This window comes from Peromyscus californicus, unplaced genomic scaffold, assembly GCF_007827085.1.
Source record: "Peromyscus californicus insignis strain IS unplaced genomic scaffold, ASM782708v3 Scaffold_4__1_contigs__length_199733344, whole genome shotgun sequence".
Lineage (NCBI taxonomy): Eukaryota > Metazoa > Chordata > Mammalia > Rodentia > Cricetidae > Peromyscus > Peromyscus californicus.
In genome coordinates, this window is record NW_026294562.1 from 76,436,525 (window position 1) to 76,457,768 (window position 21,244).

Consider the following 21,244-nt stretch of genomic DNA (forward strand, 5'->3'; position numbering starts at 1 on the left):
AAACAAACAGAAGGCTCACTGCTCCCTGGATCTCTGAAAGAGTGTGGGCAGTGTGGCTCTTCTAGCTGGAAGAACCTAGCAAGAACCAGTGGAGAGGTCAGTTGCCCCAGCCATCCCTTTACAGGGGCTGGGGCTCAGTCCAGGCTTGTTTTGAGATGGTCTTACTCTATAGTCCTTGCTGGCTTGGAACTCTCAACATAGACCAGGCTGGGCTCAAATTTGCCTGCCTCTGCCTCTCAAGAGCTGGGACTAGTGGTGCTCACCATCGTACCAGCAACAAGCCAGGCTTTTGGACTCCAGGCCAGCACCTGGGACCCTGCCCAGTTTGGGATTTCCATTTTCCTCCAAAGAACTTCCATTTCCCCAAACCCCCTCCAGAGGGCTCCCCATCACTTGCCCCAACCTTGAGCCGCACTTTCCCAGACTCACCAGCTCAGTTACAAGTGGTGACTTTCTGTTTATTGCTCAAAAACAAGAACTCAGAAGCAAATAAAGGGAGTGTGGGTGGGAAGGCACAGGGAAGGGATGGGGCTCGGTCCCACCTCTCCCGTCATCCCTCTCACCCTCAGAGGCCCAGCAGCAGTCGGCATCTGGGGTTAGGGAGCCTTCATGGCCATGGGAATAGTAGAGCTAGGGGACAGTTCTTGAGTGGGGTCCTGGGCTGGCAGGGGCCCCAGGAGTTGCAAGGGGCTGAGTTCCCTTCCCTGGGTCCAGAAGTCAGTAGGATGTGGGGACGGAAGGCCCCTTGTTTGGCAACTAAGAAGAGGCGGCTTTGGACGGCAGGATGCTGGTTTATTTACTGTAGGGTCTCCAGGGCCATCAAAGCCCCCTCATGGGATGGGAAGACTATTTACACAGCAGGGGGGGAGGGGAGCCAGAGACCAGGTCCTACGCTCCTCACTGCCCAGAATGGTGAGAGAGCGGGGAGATCCTGGGTCCTGCAGACTTAGACTTGGGGTTCAGATGGAAACTTCGTACTCCCGTGTATCCTGAAGACAGAAAGAGCAGATAAATTGGAGTGAGTTGGAGGTGAAGAGGCATCCACAGGAGGGGGAAGACATAATATTTGAGCTGAGTCTGGTGGTACCAACCTGTAATTCCAGCTGCTAGGGAGATAGAGGCAAGAAGATCACAATTCAAGGTGTGCCTGAGCTACAGAAGGTGCTCAGGATCAGACTGGACAATTTAAACCCTTTCTCAAAATCCACGAGGACTGGAGAGCTAGGCATGATGTTGCATACCTTTAATCCTAGCACGTGGAGGTAGAGGCAGAGTGTGTGTGTGTGTGTGTGGGTGGGTGGGTGTCCTGTGAATTCGAGGCTAGCCTGGTCTACATAGAGTTCCAGATCTGCCAGAGCTACATAGAGAGACCCTTGTCTCAGAATAAAAAAGAGGGTGAGACACTAGAGATGCCATCAGATGTCTTGAGCTCACCAACTGTACATGAGGCACTAAGTTTAATCTCCAGTACTACACACTCTCAGAAAGACCATGGTTTTTTTTGTTTTGTTTTTGGTTTTTGGTTTTTGGAGACAGGGTTTCTCTGTGTAGCTTTGCGCCTTTCCTGGAACTCACTCTGTAGACCAGGCTGGCCTCGAACTCACAAAGATCTGCCTGCCTCTGCCTCCCAAGTGCTGGGATTAAAGGCATGCACCACCACCGCCTGGCCGACCATGTTATTTTGAGACAGAGTCTCTCTATATAGTCTTGGCTGTCCTGGAACTCCCTAGGTAGCCTAGGCTGACCTCAAACTCAGAGATCTGCCTGCCTCTGCCTCTGGAGTGCTGGGATTAAAATCATTGAGCCACCACGACCAGCAAGACCTTGATATTTAAATTAATATAGAGGAGCTGGAGAGATGGCTCAGCAGTTGAACACTGACTGCTCTTCCAGAGGACCTGGGTTGGATTCCTAGCACCCACATGGTGGCTCACAACTGTCTGTAACTCTTGTTCCAGGGGATCTGATGCCCTCTCTGACTTCTGAGGGCACTGCATGTACTTGGTATACTGACATACAGGCAAGCAAACACCCATACACATAAAACAATTCTAATTTTGTTTCGGTTTTTTGTTTGTTTGGTTTTGTGTTTGTTTTTGTTTTTTCGAGACAGGTTTTCTCTGTGTGGTTTTGGTGCCTGTCCTGGATCTCTCTCTAGACCAGGCTGGCCTCAAACTCCCAGAGATCTGCCTGGCTCTGCCTCCCAAGTGCTGAGATTAAAGGCGTGCACCACCACTGCCCAGCTTGTTTTTTGTTTTTGTTTTTGTTTTTGAGACAGGGTTTCTCTGCATAGCTCTGTCTTGGAACTCACTCTGTAGACCAAGCTGGCTTCCAACTCATAGAGCTCCACCTGCCTGTGCCTCCTGAGTGCTGGGATTAAAGGTGTGTGCCACCACTACCTGGCTACAATTTAAAAAAAATTTATTTTTCTTTGTAGCCCTGGCAATCCTGGAACTCACTTTGTAGACTGGTAGACCAGGCTGGCCTCAAACTCACAGGGCTCCACCTGCCTCTGCTTCCCAAGTGCTTGGGATTAAAGGTGTGCATCACAGCCCAGCTAGAAAATATCTTTTAGTAAAGATTCCAAGTCAGGTGTGGTGGTGCACATTTTAATCCCAGCACCCAGGGCACAGAGGCAGGCAGATCTCTGAGAGTTCCAGGCCAGCCAGGGCTACATAGTGAGACCCTGTCTCAAAAGAGAGAGACAGAAAGAGAGAGAGAGGGAGAGGAAGTTTCCTGGGTTGAATCTAGCTAATATATGTTTGGTTTATCCTGTAATATCATAAGATGACAAAGATATGAATTTCTGAAATGTCTAGAACAACTTGAAGATTGGAGATGGGCCGAAATGCCCACTATGGATTTGAGCTGTACCTGTGGATGGACTCTGGTTCTCCAGTTAGCTACAGCCAGTCCTTACCATTCCCTACCGTCCACACACAGCCTTGCTTTGACCCTCATGACTTTTGTAGGAAACTGAGTTTGAAATTCCCAAAAGAGAGCACGGAGACTTTGGGAGAAGATTATGAAGTCCTGGGGGAGACTGAGAGACGTGGCATTCCAAGGGGAGGGGAGGGACTCACCCCAGCTTCATACAGTGGGTTGCTGAAGTCCGACTCCACAGTGATGGGACTGTAGGAGTGGGAACCAGAGAAGCCAAAGAGCGATTTTCCTTGCAGCCTGGGGAAGGGAGGGGACAGTGGACTTATCATGTGTGAGTCCTTGAACTCCCTTACCTGACTCCCATGCCAGGTATGGCACCTGCCCTGGCATCAGTCAAGGCATGGCACTCACTTGGTGTAGTATATGTAAACACCACTGCCCAGGACAATGACCAAGCCCAGGGGCAACAGGATGGCCAAAGCGAGGTTCCCACCCTCCAGCTGCCGTGATGGGTCTGTAGTCTGGGTCACTGCGGAGGAAGGAAGAACAGTAAATGAGGCAGGGCTGGACCCACTCCTGGGCTCTCCCAGCCTCCTGCCCTGGGTCCTGAACCCTTGGCCTCACCCCTCTGGGGCCTGGCCTCCTGCCCCCAGCCTTGACCTTGCCCTCCCAACCTGGCCAGGCCTGGTCTTCACCTGCACCCTCACTGACCTTCCAGTTTTCGGTTGTCCAGGAGCTCCTCATAGGCCACTGCAGGGAGAGGAGGGGGAGGGGGACGGGGTCTGAGCCAGGGAGGGAAGGAGACTGGGGAGAGGGCCGGAGCCCGGTGCGGCTGGGCTGCACAGCCTGGTTCTCTGCCCTCTGTTCAATCAAAACTTATCTTTGCCTATGTGTGTCTGGGGCCTGGGAACTATGGCTCAGAGCCTATCCTCCTCCAAACCACTAAAGGTTCGAGGTTCCTGGAGAGTCTGAGCCAACCAGTTTCAGGATTTCTCACTGATAGCAAAACCGAGGCCTTTGCAGAGAGGGCAAGGGGCTTCTAAACCAAAGCCCGCACTACAGCCCTTGATAGGTAAGGGACCTCAGAGCTCCCTAGGTTTTCCAGCCATGTCTGTGAGGATGAGAGCCCCCAGGTTGGGCACTCAGCAGGGTCAACCATTGGTCTTGAATTGTCTACCCAACTTTTATAGCTCCGTCACTCCCCAGATGATGATATGCCCCTGTCTGCCCAGGCACCTTTGCAGAGCGGGGGCTGGCTGGTCCACTGGGAGGGGTGACCGGGTACACAGGTGATGGTGACCTCGCCGATGAGCTCAAAGCCCTCATAGCAGAAGAAGCGCAGAGACTCGCCGGCTTGGTAGTGATGCTTGTACAATGTCTGGTAACCATTCTCGGGAACCCCGGGGTTCAGGCACGGCTCGTACTTTACTGCAGGGAGCATCACAGGCCCGCTTAGAAACTGTGCAGGGCCAGTCTGGGTTCCTGGGTCTTCCCTTCCTGGGGTGTCCCTCAAACTTACAGGCGCATTTGGGGACTCGATCACTCCACTTGGGTGTGCCTGTGTCTCGGCTGTAGCAGGTGAGTACAGCTGCCCCCTCCAGGCTGTACCCTGGCAGACAGCGATACTGGACGTGGGAGCCGATGGGAAAACCAGCATCTGAGGCAGTCCGGTGGCCATTGGTGATCTCACCAGGGTCAGCACAAGTCATGACTGGTGACAGAAGAGAGCGGTTAGGGGAAGCGAGGCCTTAGGGGATTGCCTGGAAACAGGGCTTATAGAGGCCTGAGTGTCCAGCGGTCTCCTCAGAACAGCCTTGTCCTCCTCCTCCTCGTCCTATTCCTTGAGGGACATAGTGTGAGTCAGAAACATTTCAGAGTCAGTGGATTTGCCAAATGTGATGGGGCAATGCCTGGAATTCCACCACTTTGGGACTAAAGGAAGGAATATGAGCTCCAAACCAGCCTGGGCTACATAGCAAGTCCCAGAACAGGACACCCTGGGCTACATAATGAGATCCTGTGGGAGGGGAGGGGAGGTCGGTGTGTTTTATATTTCTTTTGAAAGCAGGGTGAGCAGGGCAAACTCGGCCCCTGTCTTTGGGTAAAATTCAAAATGTTTCATTATTATATCAGAGCACACAAACTGAAACCCAGCACTGTCCCTGGCACGAAAGACCATTGTTATGGACGGAAGCTGGTGCCTCAAGGGAGGGCGGCTCTCGTGTCCCCTCCATGTGCGTGGTGCCCGGCCCACGTGGCTGGCATATACTGCCCCCTTCTACGCCCAGTGTTACTGTAGAAGGTCATAACCATGGCCTCTGCGAGTGTGTGTATGTGTTCATGTATGTGCATGTAGAGGCCGGGTGGTGGTCTGCTATTACTCTACAACTTATAAACTGAAACAGGGCCTCTTACTGAACCTGGAGCTCACCTATTTAGCTGAACTGGATGGCCAGTAAGCTCCAGTGATCCTTCATGCCCCCACCACTGGGGGTTACAGGCCTGTGTGCCTCCACACCTGGCTTTTATGTGGGTCCAGGGGATCGGCCTCAAGTCCTGATGCTTGTATGGCATCTGAGCTATCTCTCCAGCTCCATGGCCTTTGACTCCTATAAACCTGTGCTAGGCAGCCTGATAAATATTTAATCCTGATTATCCTGACCGATCAATGTTACTGCCATCTCTCTTGTGGCCCAGGGCTTGGCACTGAGCCGAGCTGGAACCTGCCAGGATCATAGTCATGGAGTTCTGGATAGATCCCGAGACTTGAGTCTCAACTCAGCATCAGACTCAAGGTGTAGCCTGGGCAACTTTTCAAGGCCAGCCTTGGCTAGACAACCTGACTGCTTGGCCCGCTCAGCCCCACAGTTCTGTGAATCCTCCAGGGATGAGGTGCAGTGTCAGCAAGTGTTCCCTGTTTCTAGTCCAAATCCGGCTTTCTGAAATCCCTCCCCACTGACCCCTGGGGCCATTTGCAAGAACTACAATGGTGGCACTGAGGAGGCAGAGGCAGTGGGATCTCTGAGTTCAAGGCCAGCCTGGTCTACAGAGCGAGTTCCCAGATGGCCAGGACCACACAGAGAAACCCCGTCTCGAAAACAAACAAAGGGAGGGGAAAGAAAAAAAGAACTACAACCCATCTTTGTGTCAGTGTCTCCAAATTTAAGAGACGAGATGCTGCTTCTTCCTGCTGTTTGCTTTGTTCTCTTTATTTATTTGTTTGTTTGTTTATTCATATTTTGGGTCTTGCTAATAATTAGCCGTGGCTGGCCCTGAACTCTTGGAAATCCTTCTGCTTCAGCTTCCTGAGTGCTGGGAGTGCACAGCTGCACCACCACATCTGGCTCTGCATTTTTTTTAAAGTCTGTTTTACTTGTTTTGTTTACCAAGTAAGTACTGTGTCGCTGAGCTACACCCCCAGCCCTTGGGCTTTCCAGACAGGGTTGGCTTTGAACTCATGATCATTCTGCCTCAGCCACTGTGCACAGCCATTTTTAAAAGACAAATAAAGCCTCCAAGCTCCTGTAAATATCATACCAAAAAAACCTAAATACTCCTCTGAAGTGACTGTCTCACTCCTGGGTGAATGGGGCCGTATCTTCCTACAATGCTGCTGCATGCTTAGAGCTGTGCCATGACTTTACATGCACCAGGCATTTGTGAAAAGCTGTCTCTGCTCTGCACTACTCCTGCTTCATTCACGGGAGAGCCAGAGCTCAGAGACGTTAAGTACTTTACCCCAGGTCATCCCCTGGTTACCACTGCGCACCATGCCTGGTTGCTTATGTATCTCTCTCCTCCAGGTCTGAGACCCATCAGGGTAGGAAGGAACGAGGAACTGGTACTATAACCACAACCCAGTGCCAGGCTTCAACCACTGCATTCAAACAGATCAAATCCACTGACAAGCCTTGCCTCTAACAGAGTGACTTCCCACCCTGTCAGCTTTCGGGGAACTAAGAGTTTGGGGGTGTATAGAAGAGAACTAAGAGTTCACGGGGCAAAGCTAAGGGGCAATTTGGTGAAACCTGGTAGGGGTGGGACTCAGCCCTGGCAGGGATGGGGTCTGGAGTGGAGGGGGCTTGGGCCATGATGAAAAGTGGATTGAGCAACAGATGAAAGGAAGAAAGCAGTCTGAACTAAAGGCGGGACGCAGTGGTAGTGGTGGTGGTGGTGGTGGTGGTGGTGGTGGTGGTGGTGGTGGTGGTGGTGGTGGTGGTGTGGTGGTGGTGGTGGTGGTGTGGTGGTGGTGGTGGTGGTGGTGGTGTGTGTGTGTAGTAATTTCAAGACACTGAACGCGGTGGGACCTAAAGGACATAGGGGTTGGGTCTGAAGACCTAAGCAAGACTCAGGGCGAAACATCCAGGAGTGATAGGGAAGGGCGGGGTCAGAGCGAAGGCTAGGCTTACGGGTGGGGTCCTACTCACTCTTTTGGCAAGCAGGTGGAGCCGCGCTCCAGGACAGGTCCCATTGGCAAGTGAGGATGTCTGATCCCAGCAGTTCATAGCCAGGCTCGCACTGGTAAGTGAGCACTGTGCCCCGGATAAGGTCCCCGTGGGATGCGGTCCTCCAGCCCCACTCAGGAGGTGGCAGCTCAGGGCATGTATCGTTCCTGGGGACCTCTGTGGTGAAGAAGGACCTCTTCCAGCCTCAGAGGGCCTCGCGCTGGTGCCCGCTCCCTGCCAGCCCCCTGACCGTCCAGAGCCCTCGCCTTCCGTACCTTTGAAATGTAATACGAAGCCCTGGCCTAGACCCGGATTTGGGGGCCCAGGGGGTGCCTGAAACTGCAGAGTGAGATCGGGTCCGGAGGAGAGGAGGCGGCGGCGCGGCTGAGGTCCTCGCAACTGGGCCAGGACTCGAGCGCTGGGACCGTCCCCATCGAACAGTGTCAGCATATCCCCCTCGCGAACATTCAAGCTGCAGTGAGGGGGTCAGAAAATTGGGCGAGCGGCGACTAGCCCATCTCATCCGGTTCTGCCCAGTCAGTCCCCAACTCGCTCATTCTGAACCAGCCCTGCTCTGAATTCCCCTCTCTCAGTTTTGACCATTAGGGTTCTCTCCCGGTTACAGGCGGACTGACTCCTCCCACTCCTGCTTTCTAATCTTCAGTCCCCGCCCATCACTAGCTCCATCCACTCTTCATCCTCTCGTCCTTCTTTGACACTCTCTCAAATGCTGGGCTCTGCCTGAGTATCTGCTTTGGGTCCACGCCCATGCACCTTCTCTCCACTCACGTGACCGCCTCATGACTTGTAGCAATAAGGCACCAATTTGGGGCCTGGGTCCCTTTGATAAGAAGCAGTGTCACACACACACACACACACACACACACACACACACACACACACGAATGCGGGGTATAGCTCAGCGACAGAGCGTTTGACAGCAGAGCCCTCCAGACGTGCAGCAGCCCTCGGAGAAGGCTGTGCTCCCTTTACTTGTCCTTATTCTCCAAGTAACTTGAACCCAGGTCTCCTGCCTCTGTCCTGTACCCACCTGACGACGTCTTTCAGAACACCAATGTACCCACAGAGTTCTCTGTGAACTCAGAAGAGCCCGCTGGGCTCAGAATGCAGGCTGTGCATTGTCTCACACACCTGATGGAACCCACACCCATCACACAAGCTATGTGACCCAGACATACATTTCAACTTGGAGCAAGATGCGCTTCTCTTCCTGGACGTGCAGGCCCCACACGCAGTCCTGGCCAGGGCTATAGCTCTGGGGCCAGTCGGGAGAGAGGACCACACCAGCTGCCTCAGATAGCTCTCCTCCACACATGGCTAGGGAAGAGGTGTCAGGTTCAGGACCCACGTGGGCATGTGATCACCATTCACCATAATCCCCACTGTTCTCAGGAGTGTGCACTAGGCCACCTCAACAGGCTTTTTGGTGTGAAGATTTCTGGTCATATCTAGGTTTTACTATGATTATTTTCCCAGCCCTGCCCTTCATTAACCCCACCCCCTTTCCAGCTTACTCACCCAATCCACAACTCAACCCAACTCTAGTTCTAGCTCTAGAGGCCTTTTGGGTCTGAGCCTGAATTCAAAAGAAGCCCAGCAATTACTTCTCCAAGAGAGCAGCCTCTGAAGGGGCAGAGCTTTACCCAGGCTTTGGGCTTGTGTTTTGGTTTTTAAACTATTATTTTCCAATTTAACATTTATTTACTTATATTTTATTGGTGTTTTGCATGTAGGTATGTCTGTGTGAGGGTGTTGGATCCTGGAGTTATAGATAGTTGTGGTCTGCCATGTGGGTGCTGGGAATTGAACCCAGATCCTCCAGAAGAACAGTCAGTGCTCTTAACTGCTGAGCCATCTCTGCAGCCCACCTTTGGATTTATTATGTCTTAATGTTCATTTCAGATCTCCTTTACAATTGCCTTCCTGAGGTCCCAACTTTGGGGCAGTCTGTGGGCGGAAGGACTCTGGGATGTACAGGACTCACCCTTACAGGCTGGCTCTGTGTCGTTCCAGTGGGGTTCGGTGGGATCCACACATTCGATGGCATTGGGGGGCCCTGGCGGCTCCAGAGCATATCCTGGGAGGCATGAGAAGGTGGCCAGTGCCCCTGGGCGGTACTCAGGGTCTGTAGTAGTCACGTTGCCATGTGCCAGGAAAGGGGCGAAGCATCGATCCTCCTCAAAGGCTAGAGAGGAGTTGGTCACAAAATTAAGCATTAGGGCAGGACTCAGGGATCTTATGTTGGGTACTTAGGCTGAATTTGGGTGTTGCTCAGCCCTACATGGGTTTTTTTAAATTTGTTTTGGTATCTTGAGATGGGGGGGGTGTCTCACTATATGTAGCTCAGGCTGACCTTGAATTTGAGATCTTCCTGCCTCAGCCTTCCAAGTGGCTGGAACCATGCACCTGTGCCAAGAGTACTAACCACCATTCTACAGATAAGGACATCTTCAGACAAAAAGCCACCAGCCCAAGGTCACCTAGGAGGCAACTACAGAGCCAGAACTACAATCCTAAAGGGTTAGTTCTCATCCACAGACATTTGGCTCAGGAAACAGTAAGGGGCCTGAGGAGGGGTGTTTCTGGAGAACTGGCTTGCGTAGGTGTGTTCTCGCTTCAGAAATAACAGTTGGATTCTGATCATCCACAGTGTTGCTGGAATCCAAAAACTGCAGCTAGTGCAGAAGCTGCTCAACTTTTACTGAGGACCAAAATGAACATCTCTAGAGCATTTTCGCCTGTCCACCTGATTGCATCTTATCTACAAAGCCACCTGCGATGCGGGCGAGGCCCTGAAGCTCACAGCACAGCACGCCTGCCTGGAGAGGCAGACTGGAATTCTCACCGAAAAGCTGAGAGCTCTTCAGCGCTTTCAGAACCCATCATGTGCTGGGTTTCTGCAGATTCACTATTATATTTCCTATTACTTAACTTGACAAGGTATCATGTGCAAATCCTGTCCACCTAGCAGGGCCCAGTGCCAATTCCACTTATTTGTGACCCATCCAAAACCACACCCTTTTAATCTCGGAACACATCCCTTCCATTGCACCCTCCCCTTTCTTTCTCTCTTCCCGAGACATGGTTTCTCTATGTAGCCCTGGCTGTCCTGGAACTCACTTTGTAGACCAGGTTAGCCTTAAAAGATCTGACTGTCTCTGCCTCCCAAGTGCAGGGATTAAAGGCGTGTGTCACCACTGCCCACTGGTTCATTGCCTCTTGCTATTGTTTTATAAATTCTTAGCCATGCTGTTTCTCAAATGCATCATTGCCTCTTTCTCCTAAGCTGCTGCCCACCTTCCTCTCTCTAGTCATCTGCTTAACCTCCATCCCGGAGGGCCATATCTAACTGCCTCTTCTCCCATGATCACTGATTCCTTTTGACCTGTCCAACATCCATTCTTCTTTCTTCTGGTCACAGCTCCCCTTTTTGTTTCATTAGGTGGAAGGTGGAACATGCCTTTCCTACTTCTAGTCCATGAGGCTTAGTTGGAACTAAGCAGAGGCGGCCATGCCATGCAGACCTGCCAATCATAATACTTCCTGACTTAATTGAACTTAATCAAGTCAATGAGAACCTTTTCTGGAATTGTTGCCAAAGCTCTTGTGAGCATTTCCTTTCTCTGATGGCCTTAAGTTGAAAGTCTATTAATCTGTAGTTAGATCCACACAGGAAAAGACTGCATGGGAACGAAGTCACTGCACAGTAAAGAACTGAGAGACAGATAATTGTCGTCCTGGCTGTATGCTGGATCCAGCCATATCTGAAACTTGATCAGAGGGGACTACATGGAATGAGACGATGTCCCTGTGATGGGATCCCTGTCAAGTATCAGGGACCAAACACAGAGATGAGCATGGAGGGACTATGTACTTGTGACTATTTCTAGTGTGAGGAAGAGGGAATGGTGTGGGGGTTTGCCAGGCTCAGGAAATAAGACTATTACCTTCAAATCGGAGGCTGAGCAGCAGGGGATTGGCTGGTGTCTCTGAAAGCAGTTCTACGTAGAGGGATTGAGCATCACTGATGAGACCACGCTCAGGGACATCATCCATGTCAGAGTCATAAATCACAGGGGACAGGGGACTTCCCCCTGAGCGCACCATCAGCCTGGGATGGACAGAAGAGTGGTAGGTACACTTCTCCCTGGAAGCTGCCTGTCCGCTCTCCTGGCTTATCTTTAAGCTGCTATTATCAAACACTAACCCATACCATGCACTCTTTTAAGCCCCAACACATTTTATCTTGTTTGATCTTTCCAAGGACTCTTGAGTCAGACACTATTATCACCATACTATACACCATAAAATGAGGGGACAGAGGCACAGAAAGCCTGGGTGCCCAGCCTGAGAGCACCCTCCAAAGAAACAAAGAACACGGAGGAAAATGACAGCATGCACTTTTATAGCGCTCATCATGTCCTAGGCACCACTTCAATTACTTTACATATCTTAATGTATTTATTAATTAAGCATTTGGAGGGGTGCTATTCTCTCCATTCTACCAACGAGAGAGAACTGAGGTGCGGCAAGGCACCCTGACTTGTCTAAGGTTGCATAGCTGCTCTCTGAGGTTGACACAGGATCCATCCAGTGTCACCTGGCTCTCTGCTGAAGCCTCCCAGCTTTCCCAAGGCGGGAACCTCTAGCCCAGAGCCCAGACTCTCACCGGTCATTGTCCTCATCCAGCGAGACCCTCTCAAAGTGCAGATGTAGCCGGCGTCCCTCAGCTGCTTCAATGACCCAGCGGCAGGTAAGGTTGGGCCCTGCAGCTCCCCCAGGCTCAGGGGATACGATACGACCCAGTGTGGCATTGTGGATGGTGCCCCCACAAGATGCTGTGGGCAAAGGAAGAGCAGGAAGGCTTCAGCCCTTTCTCAGGCTCAACTCTAGAGCCTGGTGGCTACTGGCCAGGGATGGCCTCTGTCCTGTGCGTTTAGCAGAGGGACAGGACCTTCTCCAGTTGCTGTCTAGTCTGAAATAGAACCCTATGCATGGAGATCCTGCTAAAATGAAGCCTCCCGAGATGTGGGCACCTTGAGACAGGGAGCCTCAAAACTGAACCTCTCAGATGAGAAGCCTGGACGGTAGGATTCTCTAGACTGTAAGCATTTTATGCTCGGTGGAGAATGAAGACTTAAAGCCCAAAGTCTACCACAGGGACCCCAAACACGATTCACTGGGGTGGGGTCTCCAAAGACAGGGCATCTAGAGTGGTATAGGATGTCAAGCACCGACTGGGGCATTCCAAGATGAAGCCCAGACAAGGTTGGAAACCCCCTAAGGATGGAGACCCTCACGGTCGAGAGCTCTGGGGAGGACACTCTGACAGGGGTTCTACAGCTAGAAACTTCTTCAATATGGCTTCTCCCCAAAGATGGAGATTCCCCAGCTCAGTTCCCCTCCCCCAGGACAGAAGTGTGCACTCACCTATGCAGCTAGGGGGTTCACCAGTCCAGGCTGGCCGGGTACCATTGAGGCAGATGAGCGTTTCCTCACCCTGCAGCTGGTATCCTGAGTCACAGTGGAAGGTGGCAGTGCCCCCAGGATGTAGGTCCGTCACACTCACATCCCCGTGGGCTGGCCGGGGTGGGAAGCCACAGCTCAGGAGGTATGCTGGACAGGTCAAGGATGAAGAAGGGAGCTGTTATCTCACAGAAATTTCTCAAACCCCTCCATCTCCCACTCCCAGGGAGCAAATGGGTTCGTTGCTGGAGCGCACACAAACACTGGCTGCCTGCCTCAGGAACAGGCAACACCCACAGTGCTCACCTCTGGTCTTCGTAATTTACCGGTTTTGGTCCTTTTTTATAGACAAACATTATTTTAGAGCCTAGTCTTATTGGCTATGTGATCTCAAGCAAATCAATTGACCACCCTGAACTCTATCAGCACTAATAATAAATGGCATCTGCAGAGACGGTTCAACTTCCGAGTCAATTTACACAGTTTTAGAGGCAGGCAGAGAAAGAGTGCATGACCCACTTTCTAGGGGTGGATGCCAAGGCTCCTGCTTATGAAATGCTTTGTGCTGTTTCTTTCACAAACGTTCTTGTATGGAGATGCAGCTTTCAGCCAGGCTAGCCACAAGAAACTGCTTTAGGAATGTTGACTTAGGACTTACTACCCAGTGCCCCTGAATGACCTCAGAGAAGGAGGGCTGATGGAGTACTGACTCTGCTCTCTGTGAGAAGCTGATTTCTCTCATCTCTTGTCCTGAGAACTGTGTAACTGGCCCTTCTGTACCAACTTCATTGTGCCTCAAATCAGGGCAGCAGTGACCTGTTCGTCACATCCAGGTCATTTTGTCCTCTGCCAGTCATTCCTGGTGTCACTCTCCCGCTACACATTCCTCACAGTTGTATTGCTTGCGTTCTTTCTCAAAGCTTCTTGAAGTTATTTTTCGGGGGTGGGGTGGGGTTGGTTTTGAAATAAGGTCTTGTTGTGTAGCCCAGGTTAGCTTCAATTTCTCAATGCTCCTGCCTCAGCCTTCAGAAAACCACACCACCATGCTCAGTTTCCAAGGCTGTGTCTTGGAGGTGTAGGCCGGCTCTACTCAGAAGGCTTCCCTGAGTCTGGAGCCTTTCATGATTCTGTCAGAGACCTATCCCTTCCACATTCTGAAAGTCATCAAGCATTTATCTAGGTGGGCTGTGGGGACAGACAGGAACAAAGCAAAACCCTACTTTGCCTTTCCATAGTCCCTAGACTGCTAGGATGAGCAGTCATAAAACAATCATCAAAAACACAGCAGGTTCAGAAAATTCAAGCCCTCTCTGGCCAGCAGAGCCGACTCTGAACGCTTTGGCTTGATAGTCTAGTCCCTTCTCCAGCCAGGTCCAGCCCAGGCCTTAAGTTTACTCAGCTCCTGAGGCCCAAATGTCCTGAACAATAATCTGTGACTCCTTACTATCTCACACCGGGCCCCCCTCCCCCTTTTTTCCTGGTGATGGGATTAAATCCAGGATGTTGTACGCATTAGGCAAATGCTCTACCATGAACTATTCCCCCAACCTTTGGGATTTTTGTTTTGTTTTTGAGACAGGGGGCTGACTACGTAGCCCTGGCTAGCCTGGAACTCTCTACATAGACCAGGCTGATCCTGAATTAACAGAGACCCATCTGCCTCTGCTCCCTGACTACAGGATTAAAGGCATGCAACACTGACAACTAGCTACTCTTTGATTTTTTTTTTTTTTTTGAGACAAGATCTCAGTATGTAGTCTAGGCTAGTTGTGAACTCTTGTACCTCTACCTCAGCGTTCAGAGGGCTAGAATTATATGTATGCACCACCACAGACAGACCACCTCCATATTTTTTGCTCACACCTATGCTTCTACATGCAAGGCTTTCTGGTTTCTTCCTTTCAAAGACTAACCTAAGTATCACTCCTTCCAGGAAGACTTCATGGCTTTCCTGCTCCCATAAGGTCTTGCCTGTGTTCAATTCTACATATGTACTTTTCTTATCATGTTCTTTTTTTTGTTTGTTTGTTATCACTATGAGACTGAACCAAGGCCTGAGCAAGTTGCTCTCACACTGGGGAGGGGTGTCTCTCACCACTAGTAATAATTCATATCAGTAAAGACTGGCCTGAAATCTAACTAAAAACTTTCAATGCAGGAGGGATGGGGTGTAGCTCATTTGGTAACTTCTAGCTCTGAATTAACCAGGCCTATAATACCAGCACTGGGGAGGTAAAGGTGGGAGGCTCAGAAGTGTAAGGCTATACTTGGCTACACAGTGAGTTCCAGGCCAGCTTAGGTTACAAGAGATTCTGTCTCAAAACAAACAAAACAAAACATGCAAAGGATTCCCCACCCAAGGGTACTCACGTCAGTAAACCCCCACCCTCATTTTAGGAATGAGTGTGGGGCAGGGACTTGGGCATCTGATTTCTGACTCTGCAATGAAGTTTCAGGTGTCTCAGAAAGCCATGTGACTTCAAATCTTTTCTCTCCTCTGAGAGATAGAGCTGCCTTGGTCCTCTCTGGGTTACTGCGAGGAACAGTGGCTGGGGGAAGGACTTTGCACATGGGCAAACTTGCAGGGCTGTGCTGGCTCTCTGGACATGAAGCCACAGTTAGAGCAGGTTGAGAAGGGCTTAAATAGTGCCTCTGTCCTAAAGATGCCTGCAGGAGCTGCAAACAAGGGAAGACCAAGGCAGGTAATGAAGCCTTTATGCAATAGCCCTGCTCCCCTCAATGTTCCACTTAGCCCGAGAGTCCTAGTTTTGATGCCCTAGGGAAACAGCTGCTTAAAGGAGCCATGGGTAGCTTTTTTTCCCATCTGATGTCTAGTCCTTGGCTCCCAAGGCATGTGTGTTTTTTGTCTCCAACAACCAGGTCCCTGGCACACAAGTACAAGTCCCAGCCCACTGGTCTCTCCAATAGGCCTGTCGGTAGGAGCTTCTGCCTTGAACAATTTACCCTCAGAGCATGAGGAAGGGACATACGCTGCAACTTGAATAAGATGCACAAGGAATCTAGGGAGAAGGAGGGAAGTACGTGAAGCCAAGTGACAACGGACCCTGTCTCTGACGAGCACACGGAGGGACCTTGGGGAAGACAGCAATGTCTGGAATGGGGACATTAGCTGAGTCCCTTAGTTAATGTACATATATGTGTGCTAGAAAGTGCATGTGCACTATGAGAAGGTTCCCACACACGTGCACACAGGATAGCATAGATACATGTGTAGCTCGTCTGTGTATGAATGCATGAAATATTCCTGCCCTGGAAATCAGAAGGAGTTGCCAAAATTGCAAACCTAAGGGTGTCAGTTTTCTGCTGGTGCTGTTTCAGCTGCCTGCCTCTCACCTGAAGATTAAAGAGCCCTGAACTCCTCAGACACCTGCCTGCCTTGCAGTGTGGCCTTTCCATTCACCCTTCCCTCACTGCCTTCTTGGCTTTGGCTGTGATGGCACTGGCTGACATTTTTGAGTGTTGGATCCAGACACTGGTTTAGATGATCCACAGGTACTAACTATTTGATCTGCCTAGTAATACTTCACAAAAAGTATTATAACTTCTGTTTCTCAGACGGAGCCATGAGGCGTAGAAAGGTGAAAGAAACTACCCAGGTCGCACAGCGCAGACAATTCCACCTTCCATGCATGCATGCATGTTGAGGTACGTCACCTTTCTTTCTTTTCTTTTTTGGTTCTTCGAGACAGGGTTTCTCTGTGTAGTTTTGGAGCCTGTCCTGGATCTCACTCTGTAGCCCAGGCTGGCCTCGAACTCACAGAGATCTGCCTGCCTCTGCCTCCCGAGTGCTGGGATCAAAGGCGTGCACCACCACGCCTGGCCTGGTACTACACCTTTCTAAGGGTCACATTTTCTCTCCTCTCTGGAACTCGGGATGTGTGTTTCCATCCGTGAAACAGTTGCTTCTCTTTCTTCCTCCCACCCTTCCCCTGGCCAGCTCATCCTGAAGGGCCTCATCTTAGTCACCACCTCCTCCAAGAAGCCATTCCTATATTCCTTAGAAAAAACTTGGTCCCTTTTGTACCTGCTCCCCTTGCCTGAGTTCCCTCATCGTCCTTACTCTGACACAACCATTCTGATTACGTATGCTTCTACCCAGATCCTCAGCTCCTTAAAGATGGAATTATATCAAGCTTATTCATTTTTTCCCTAAGGCTAACACAGAGCCTGGTATGAAGTAGGTACTTAGTAAAAATTCATTGGACCAAATAAATGAATTGCTACTTGGATTCATTCACACCCATTTACAGATCCATGAATGTGTGAGAAAAATACACATGCATGCTTTTTGAGGGTCCTGCCCACACAGGGTCCCAAGCAGGAAGAAGATCCTCTCAGTGCCCTGAGTTAGAAGGGCCCTGGAGATGTCTTCTCTACCCCACATGGCTCTTGTCCCTCCAGTGGCACTTCAGACTTCTCACCCTGATAGTGAATCCTGAAGCCATTGCCCCTTGGGACCCGAGGACTCTGGAAATGCAGGAGCAGCCGGTTTGTTGGGCTCCGAAGGACCTGTCCTTCTCCCAGCATGGAGGAATTGGCCAAGAGTCTGGGGGCCAGGCCTGGGGATCCCCCACCGGCCAGCACCAGGAGCTCCTCTTCTTGAGACAGGTTGAGTGTCTGCACCTAAAGAAGCCAGATACAGGCAGGCCAGGGCAAGTTAGGAGGGTGAAAACCCCCACCCTCTGGTAAACCACCCATGTTGCAGAATTCTAGAAGAGTTTTGAGATCATCTAACTCAGAAAACAGGTTCACCCGTTCTTAGACCAGACTTAGGCACACTCAACTGGCACCAAAGAAAATTACCTGAATCTCAATGCCATAGCCAGGGTAGACATGGATGCTGTAGGTGCAATCAAGGAGTTCCACAGAGCGACTGGCAGTGCTCCCCAAGTCTGGAGACTCCACGAACCCTTCCCCCTCGGAGATGTTGTTATTGCACAAAACTACAGAGAGATAAGTGGCTTGGGCTGAGAGGTCCTGCGTGCTTGCTGTCCTGGCATTTTTAGTGGTCACCTGTATCCCCCAGTACCCCTCACCATCCTCCACTGAGACTTTCCTTCCCCAACTACAGATGGAAGCCCACAGACGAACCCATGGACATTAATGCTGGCCTTTGCCATTACTAACCAGAAGCCCCTCTCCTACCGGTACCTAAGCTCCTTTTCCCACGTGATCCACGCAGCTTTCCCCCCATTCATCCCCACATGCGTGCTTCCATGCCCTTTCCATCACCTCACCTGGACTAGTAACAGTAGTGGTGACAGTTGTGGTGGTGATGATAGTGGTGGTGGTTTCCTCCTCTCCTCCTTCGGGCCTGAGGGGTGGGACTGGGGAGGCGGGGCCAGGCGGGGGCGGGGCTGTAGTTCCAGGGGGCGGGGTCAGCAGCTCTGGCGCGGTGGGGCCTGCCCCCCTGACCCCCTTAGGGGTGACAGCTGTCGTCAGAGGCCCTGTCCCTGGCTCAGTGGCACGTGGCAGGGAGGGCGCTGCAAGAGTCTGGCCGGCTGGAGGGGTGGCTAGTGTGGGGTCTGGGTCAGATCCTGAGATAGTTTGAGGGTAGTCAGAGCACAGGAGCAGCAAATTGGTCCATGGGGGTGGGGAACAGCTAAGCATGAGATCCCAAAGACTCCCCACAATGTAAAATCCCCCAGTTTCTCCTTACCCTCCCAGGCTCCCCACATTCTCTCACGATTTTGCAGCCAAAGCTCCTTTTCTTTTTCCACCACGGTCTTGACAGCCCCCTTGAGCCTCCCGCACCCCCAGATCTGGCTCTCTCCTCTGCCTACCCCTCTCTCTCTTCTCTGTCTCACTCTCTCTGGAGCGTTTCTCTGCTTAGTCTTCTTATTGCTCTCTGGTTTTAGGATCCCAGATCACCTGCCAGTTGTATATCACTTTTTCTCGCCATTTTTGTGACTCTGGTTCTCTGAACTCACGTGTCTCTATAGATACATGACCTTCTCGTGATTGTCTGTTCATCATTCTGTCCCTGTCTCTGGCTCTGTCTAGGGACAGTTTTGACTCTTTCTTCTCTTGCCTGCCCCTGAATTTCCTTGGCTTCCTAGGGATCTTTCTCTCTCCGAACTCTCTCTGCCTGCCTTCCCTCTGGCCAGGCACTCCATCTCCCAGGGGCAGAGCCTCTTGCTCTACTTTTATGCCACTTTAGGGGCCTCACCCGGCAAGAGGCCGATCTCTGGGCCCTTCCGCAGCAAAGCTCCATGGAGCAGTTCAGCCAGGTCCTCAGAGGCCACCGTGGGAGTCTCACTTCCCGACTCTGGTATCATCTCATCCTCCTTCAGGGGAAGACCTAGGAAGTGAAGTCCTATGAGCCTCTCCGTTCCCCTACATCCCTTCCTTCTCTGGAGAGATACTTCCCAGAGCACTTCTTAGCAGACACTCAGAGGGTCTTAGGCTGGGCTGAGAGCCAAGATCAGAGGAGAGGCTCCAATCTGCCCTCTCACTCATGAGCCCCTACTCCCGTTCTCTGGGCCGTCAGTGAGAGCCTTAGTTACTACTAACCCTGGACAGCTCTGGCAGGATGTGCAGAGCCGGGCCTCTGGGACTGCTCTCCATGCCTCCCCAGTGAAGCATCCCCCCAATCCCAGAACTCTGAGGAGAGTCTGATAGCACCTCCCAGACCTCCTTCCACAGTGCCAGCTTTCTCTCTGGGTTTCTGCCTCTGCAGACTCTCTCTCTCTCTCTCTCTCTCTCTCTCTCTCTCTCTCTCTCTCTCTCTCTGCAGTCTCTGCTGCCTTCTCTAGAGTCGGGTTTGGGGATCAGAGTGGAATCAGGGATTGAATATCCCCGCTTGTGTTCATCTGTCTTTGTCCATATGTCCAAGAACATTTGTATGTGCAGCGCTGGCATCTCTCCCAGCACCTCCATCTCCCACCCAGGTACCCTGCCTGCTTCCACCGCCTCCGCAGACATCCACCCAACTTCCCCCAGCTCTTCTTCCTGGATTTAACCCCTAAAATACAACTAACAGCTCTCCTTATTCATTTTTCCATCTCCTTAACATTAGGAGTTCAAGGGCTCCATGTACCAGTCAGAAAGCCTTGGCTTGCCCCTTCCCAGTCAACTATGCCCCTCCCCTCCCCCACAAGCTCGGAAGACTCAATATGTTCAGAGAAAGGTGGAGGACCCCCCCCAGGGCCTTCCCAGGGCCCACCCCCACATGTCCTTACCCTCAATCCAGGCACAGCTCAGCAGAATTAGGAACAGCAGCTGGGAAGGCCGTGGGTGCTGGGCCTTGGGAGTCCCCATGGCGACTCACCCTAGTCTCTCTCCACTGTAGCTCTTCTGAATAATCTAGTTGTCACTTTCCCTCCTCGTCCTTTTATCTTTCCCTTTAATTTTGCTTTCCTGCTAAGGGTCAGCAAAGGAAGACAATTTTTCTCCCTTTGGGATGGAGGAGCAGAATTGGCCTAGGGGTTGCCTGGAGTCCGCCCCCTTTAGCTCAATCTTTATCCTTGGCTCTCCGATCTATGGTAAAGGGGGGCGCGGCTCCCGCTGCGGGGGGTGGGGCCGAGAGGGCCGAAGGTTATCCCCTTGTTCGGGCGCTTGGGTCCATCGGGATGGATAGATTGCCAGCCGGGGGAAGTGGGAGGGGAAAGGCAGCTTCCGGGGGCCCAGGGTGGGCTTGAGGATCCAGAGGGTCCTTACGGGGTTCTAACGGGGCTTGTCGGGGAGAGGAAGAGGGAAGGGGTTGCGGAACCAGGGAAGCCGAAGCTCGGCCACTGGAGCTGCGGGAGGGAGAAGCTGAGAAAGGTGTCAAGCCCACGTCAGATCCTGGGGACGGGCGAAGGGAGGGGCCTGGGATTTATTCGCCGATGAGGGAGGAGGAGGAAGTGCAGATGGAGGAAGGAGGGATCCCGAGCCAGGACCGTAATCTGCACTCCGAGGCCCCTAGGGGAGCGAAAGGAAACTCTGGTCCCAGCAGTAATTAGGCTCTCCCGGCGCCATTCCAGCACATCTGGAATCTGCACCTGGTCTTCCCAGGAAGCCGAGGGGGGCCCCAGCTTGGTTCGCGCCTTCCTGGCCTGTCCAGTATGTCCTCTGTCCACACCCGGACCTCCCCGAGGGCCTTCACTGTGCCCTTTACCGAAACTCAGGTGGGATGGACTCGGCCCTCCCCCATGGAAAAGGGGAGCATCCACATTTGTAAGGCGTCTGAGGGGTACGCGTTGAGGCCCCTCCTCCCGCACGCGACCTGACAGCGGCCTGCGGCCCAGCGGCTGCCACCCGCGATGCCCCGGCTCTGCCTCGCGGCCCCCGGGCGCCCTTTCAGCACCAGGGCGCGCGGACAGCTCCCCGGCCCCGCCTGCGCGGGCGGGCCCCGGGGTCCGTGATTGGCTGCAGCGGCTTTCGCGATCCCGCGTCCCGCTCGGTGCTGGCTCTGGCGAAGCCCAGCC

The 21,244-nt window shown here is 52.1% G+C and overlaps 1 protein-coding gene across 3 annotated transcripts; it reads right to left on the bottom strand.

Moving 5' to 3' along the window:
- Window positions 1-433: 433 nt before the first annotated feature.
- Window positions 434-20,579, bottom strand: Sez6l2 (seizure related 6 homolog like 2). 3 transcript variants are annotated; one of them, XM_052714153.1, is made up of 18 exons: window positions 20,018-20,579; window positions 19,006-19,137; window positions 18,074-18,373; window positions 17,640-17,779; window positions 17,258-17,459; window positions 12,780-12,965; window positions 12,019-12,187; window positions 11,297-11,460; window positions 9,334-9,534; window positions 8,528-8,666; window positions 7,604-7,800; window positions 7,311-7,505; window positions 4,403-4,594; window positions 4,120-4,311; window positions 3,595-3,633; window positions 3,295-3,412; window positions 3,084-3,180; window positions 434-989 (listed from the first exon to the last, which is right to left on the bottom strand). In XM_052714153.1, exons 1-18 carry the CDS (start codon window positions 20,094-20,096, stop codon window positions 960-962), a joined length of 2,772 nt encoding a protein of 923 aa, XP_052570113.1. In that variant the 5' UTR covers window positions 20,097-20,579; the 3' UTR covers window positions 434-959. The 3 variants fall into 3 exon arrangements, with proteins under 3 accessions (XP_052570113.1, XP_052570116.1, XP_052570114.1); XM_052714156.1 differs by having other exon boundaries at window positions 18,074-18,193; window positions 20,018-20,578; XM_052714154.1 differs by lacking the exon at window positions 3,595-3,633.
- Between the last annotated feature and the right edge of the window lie 665 nt (window positions 20,580-21,244).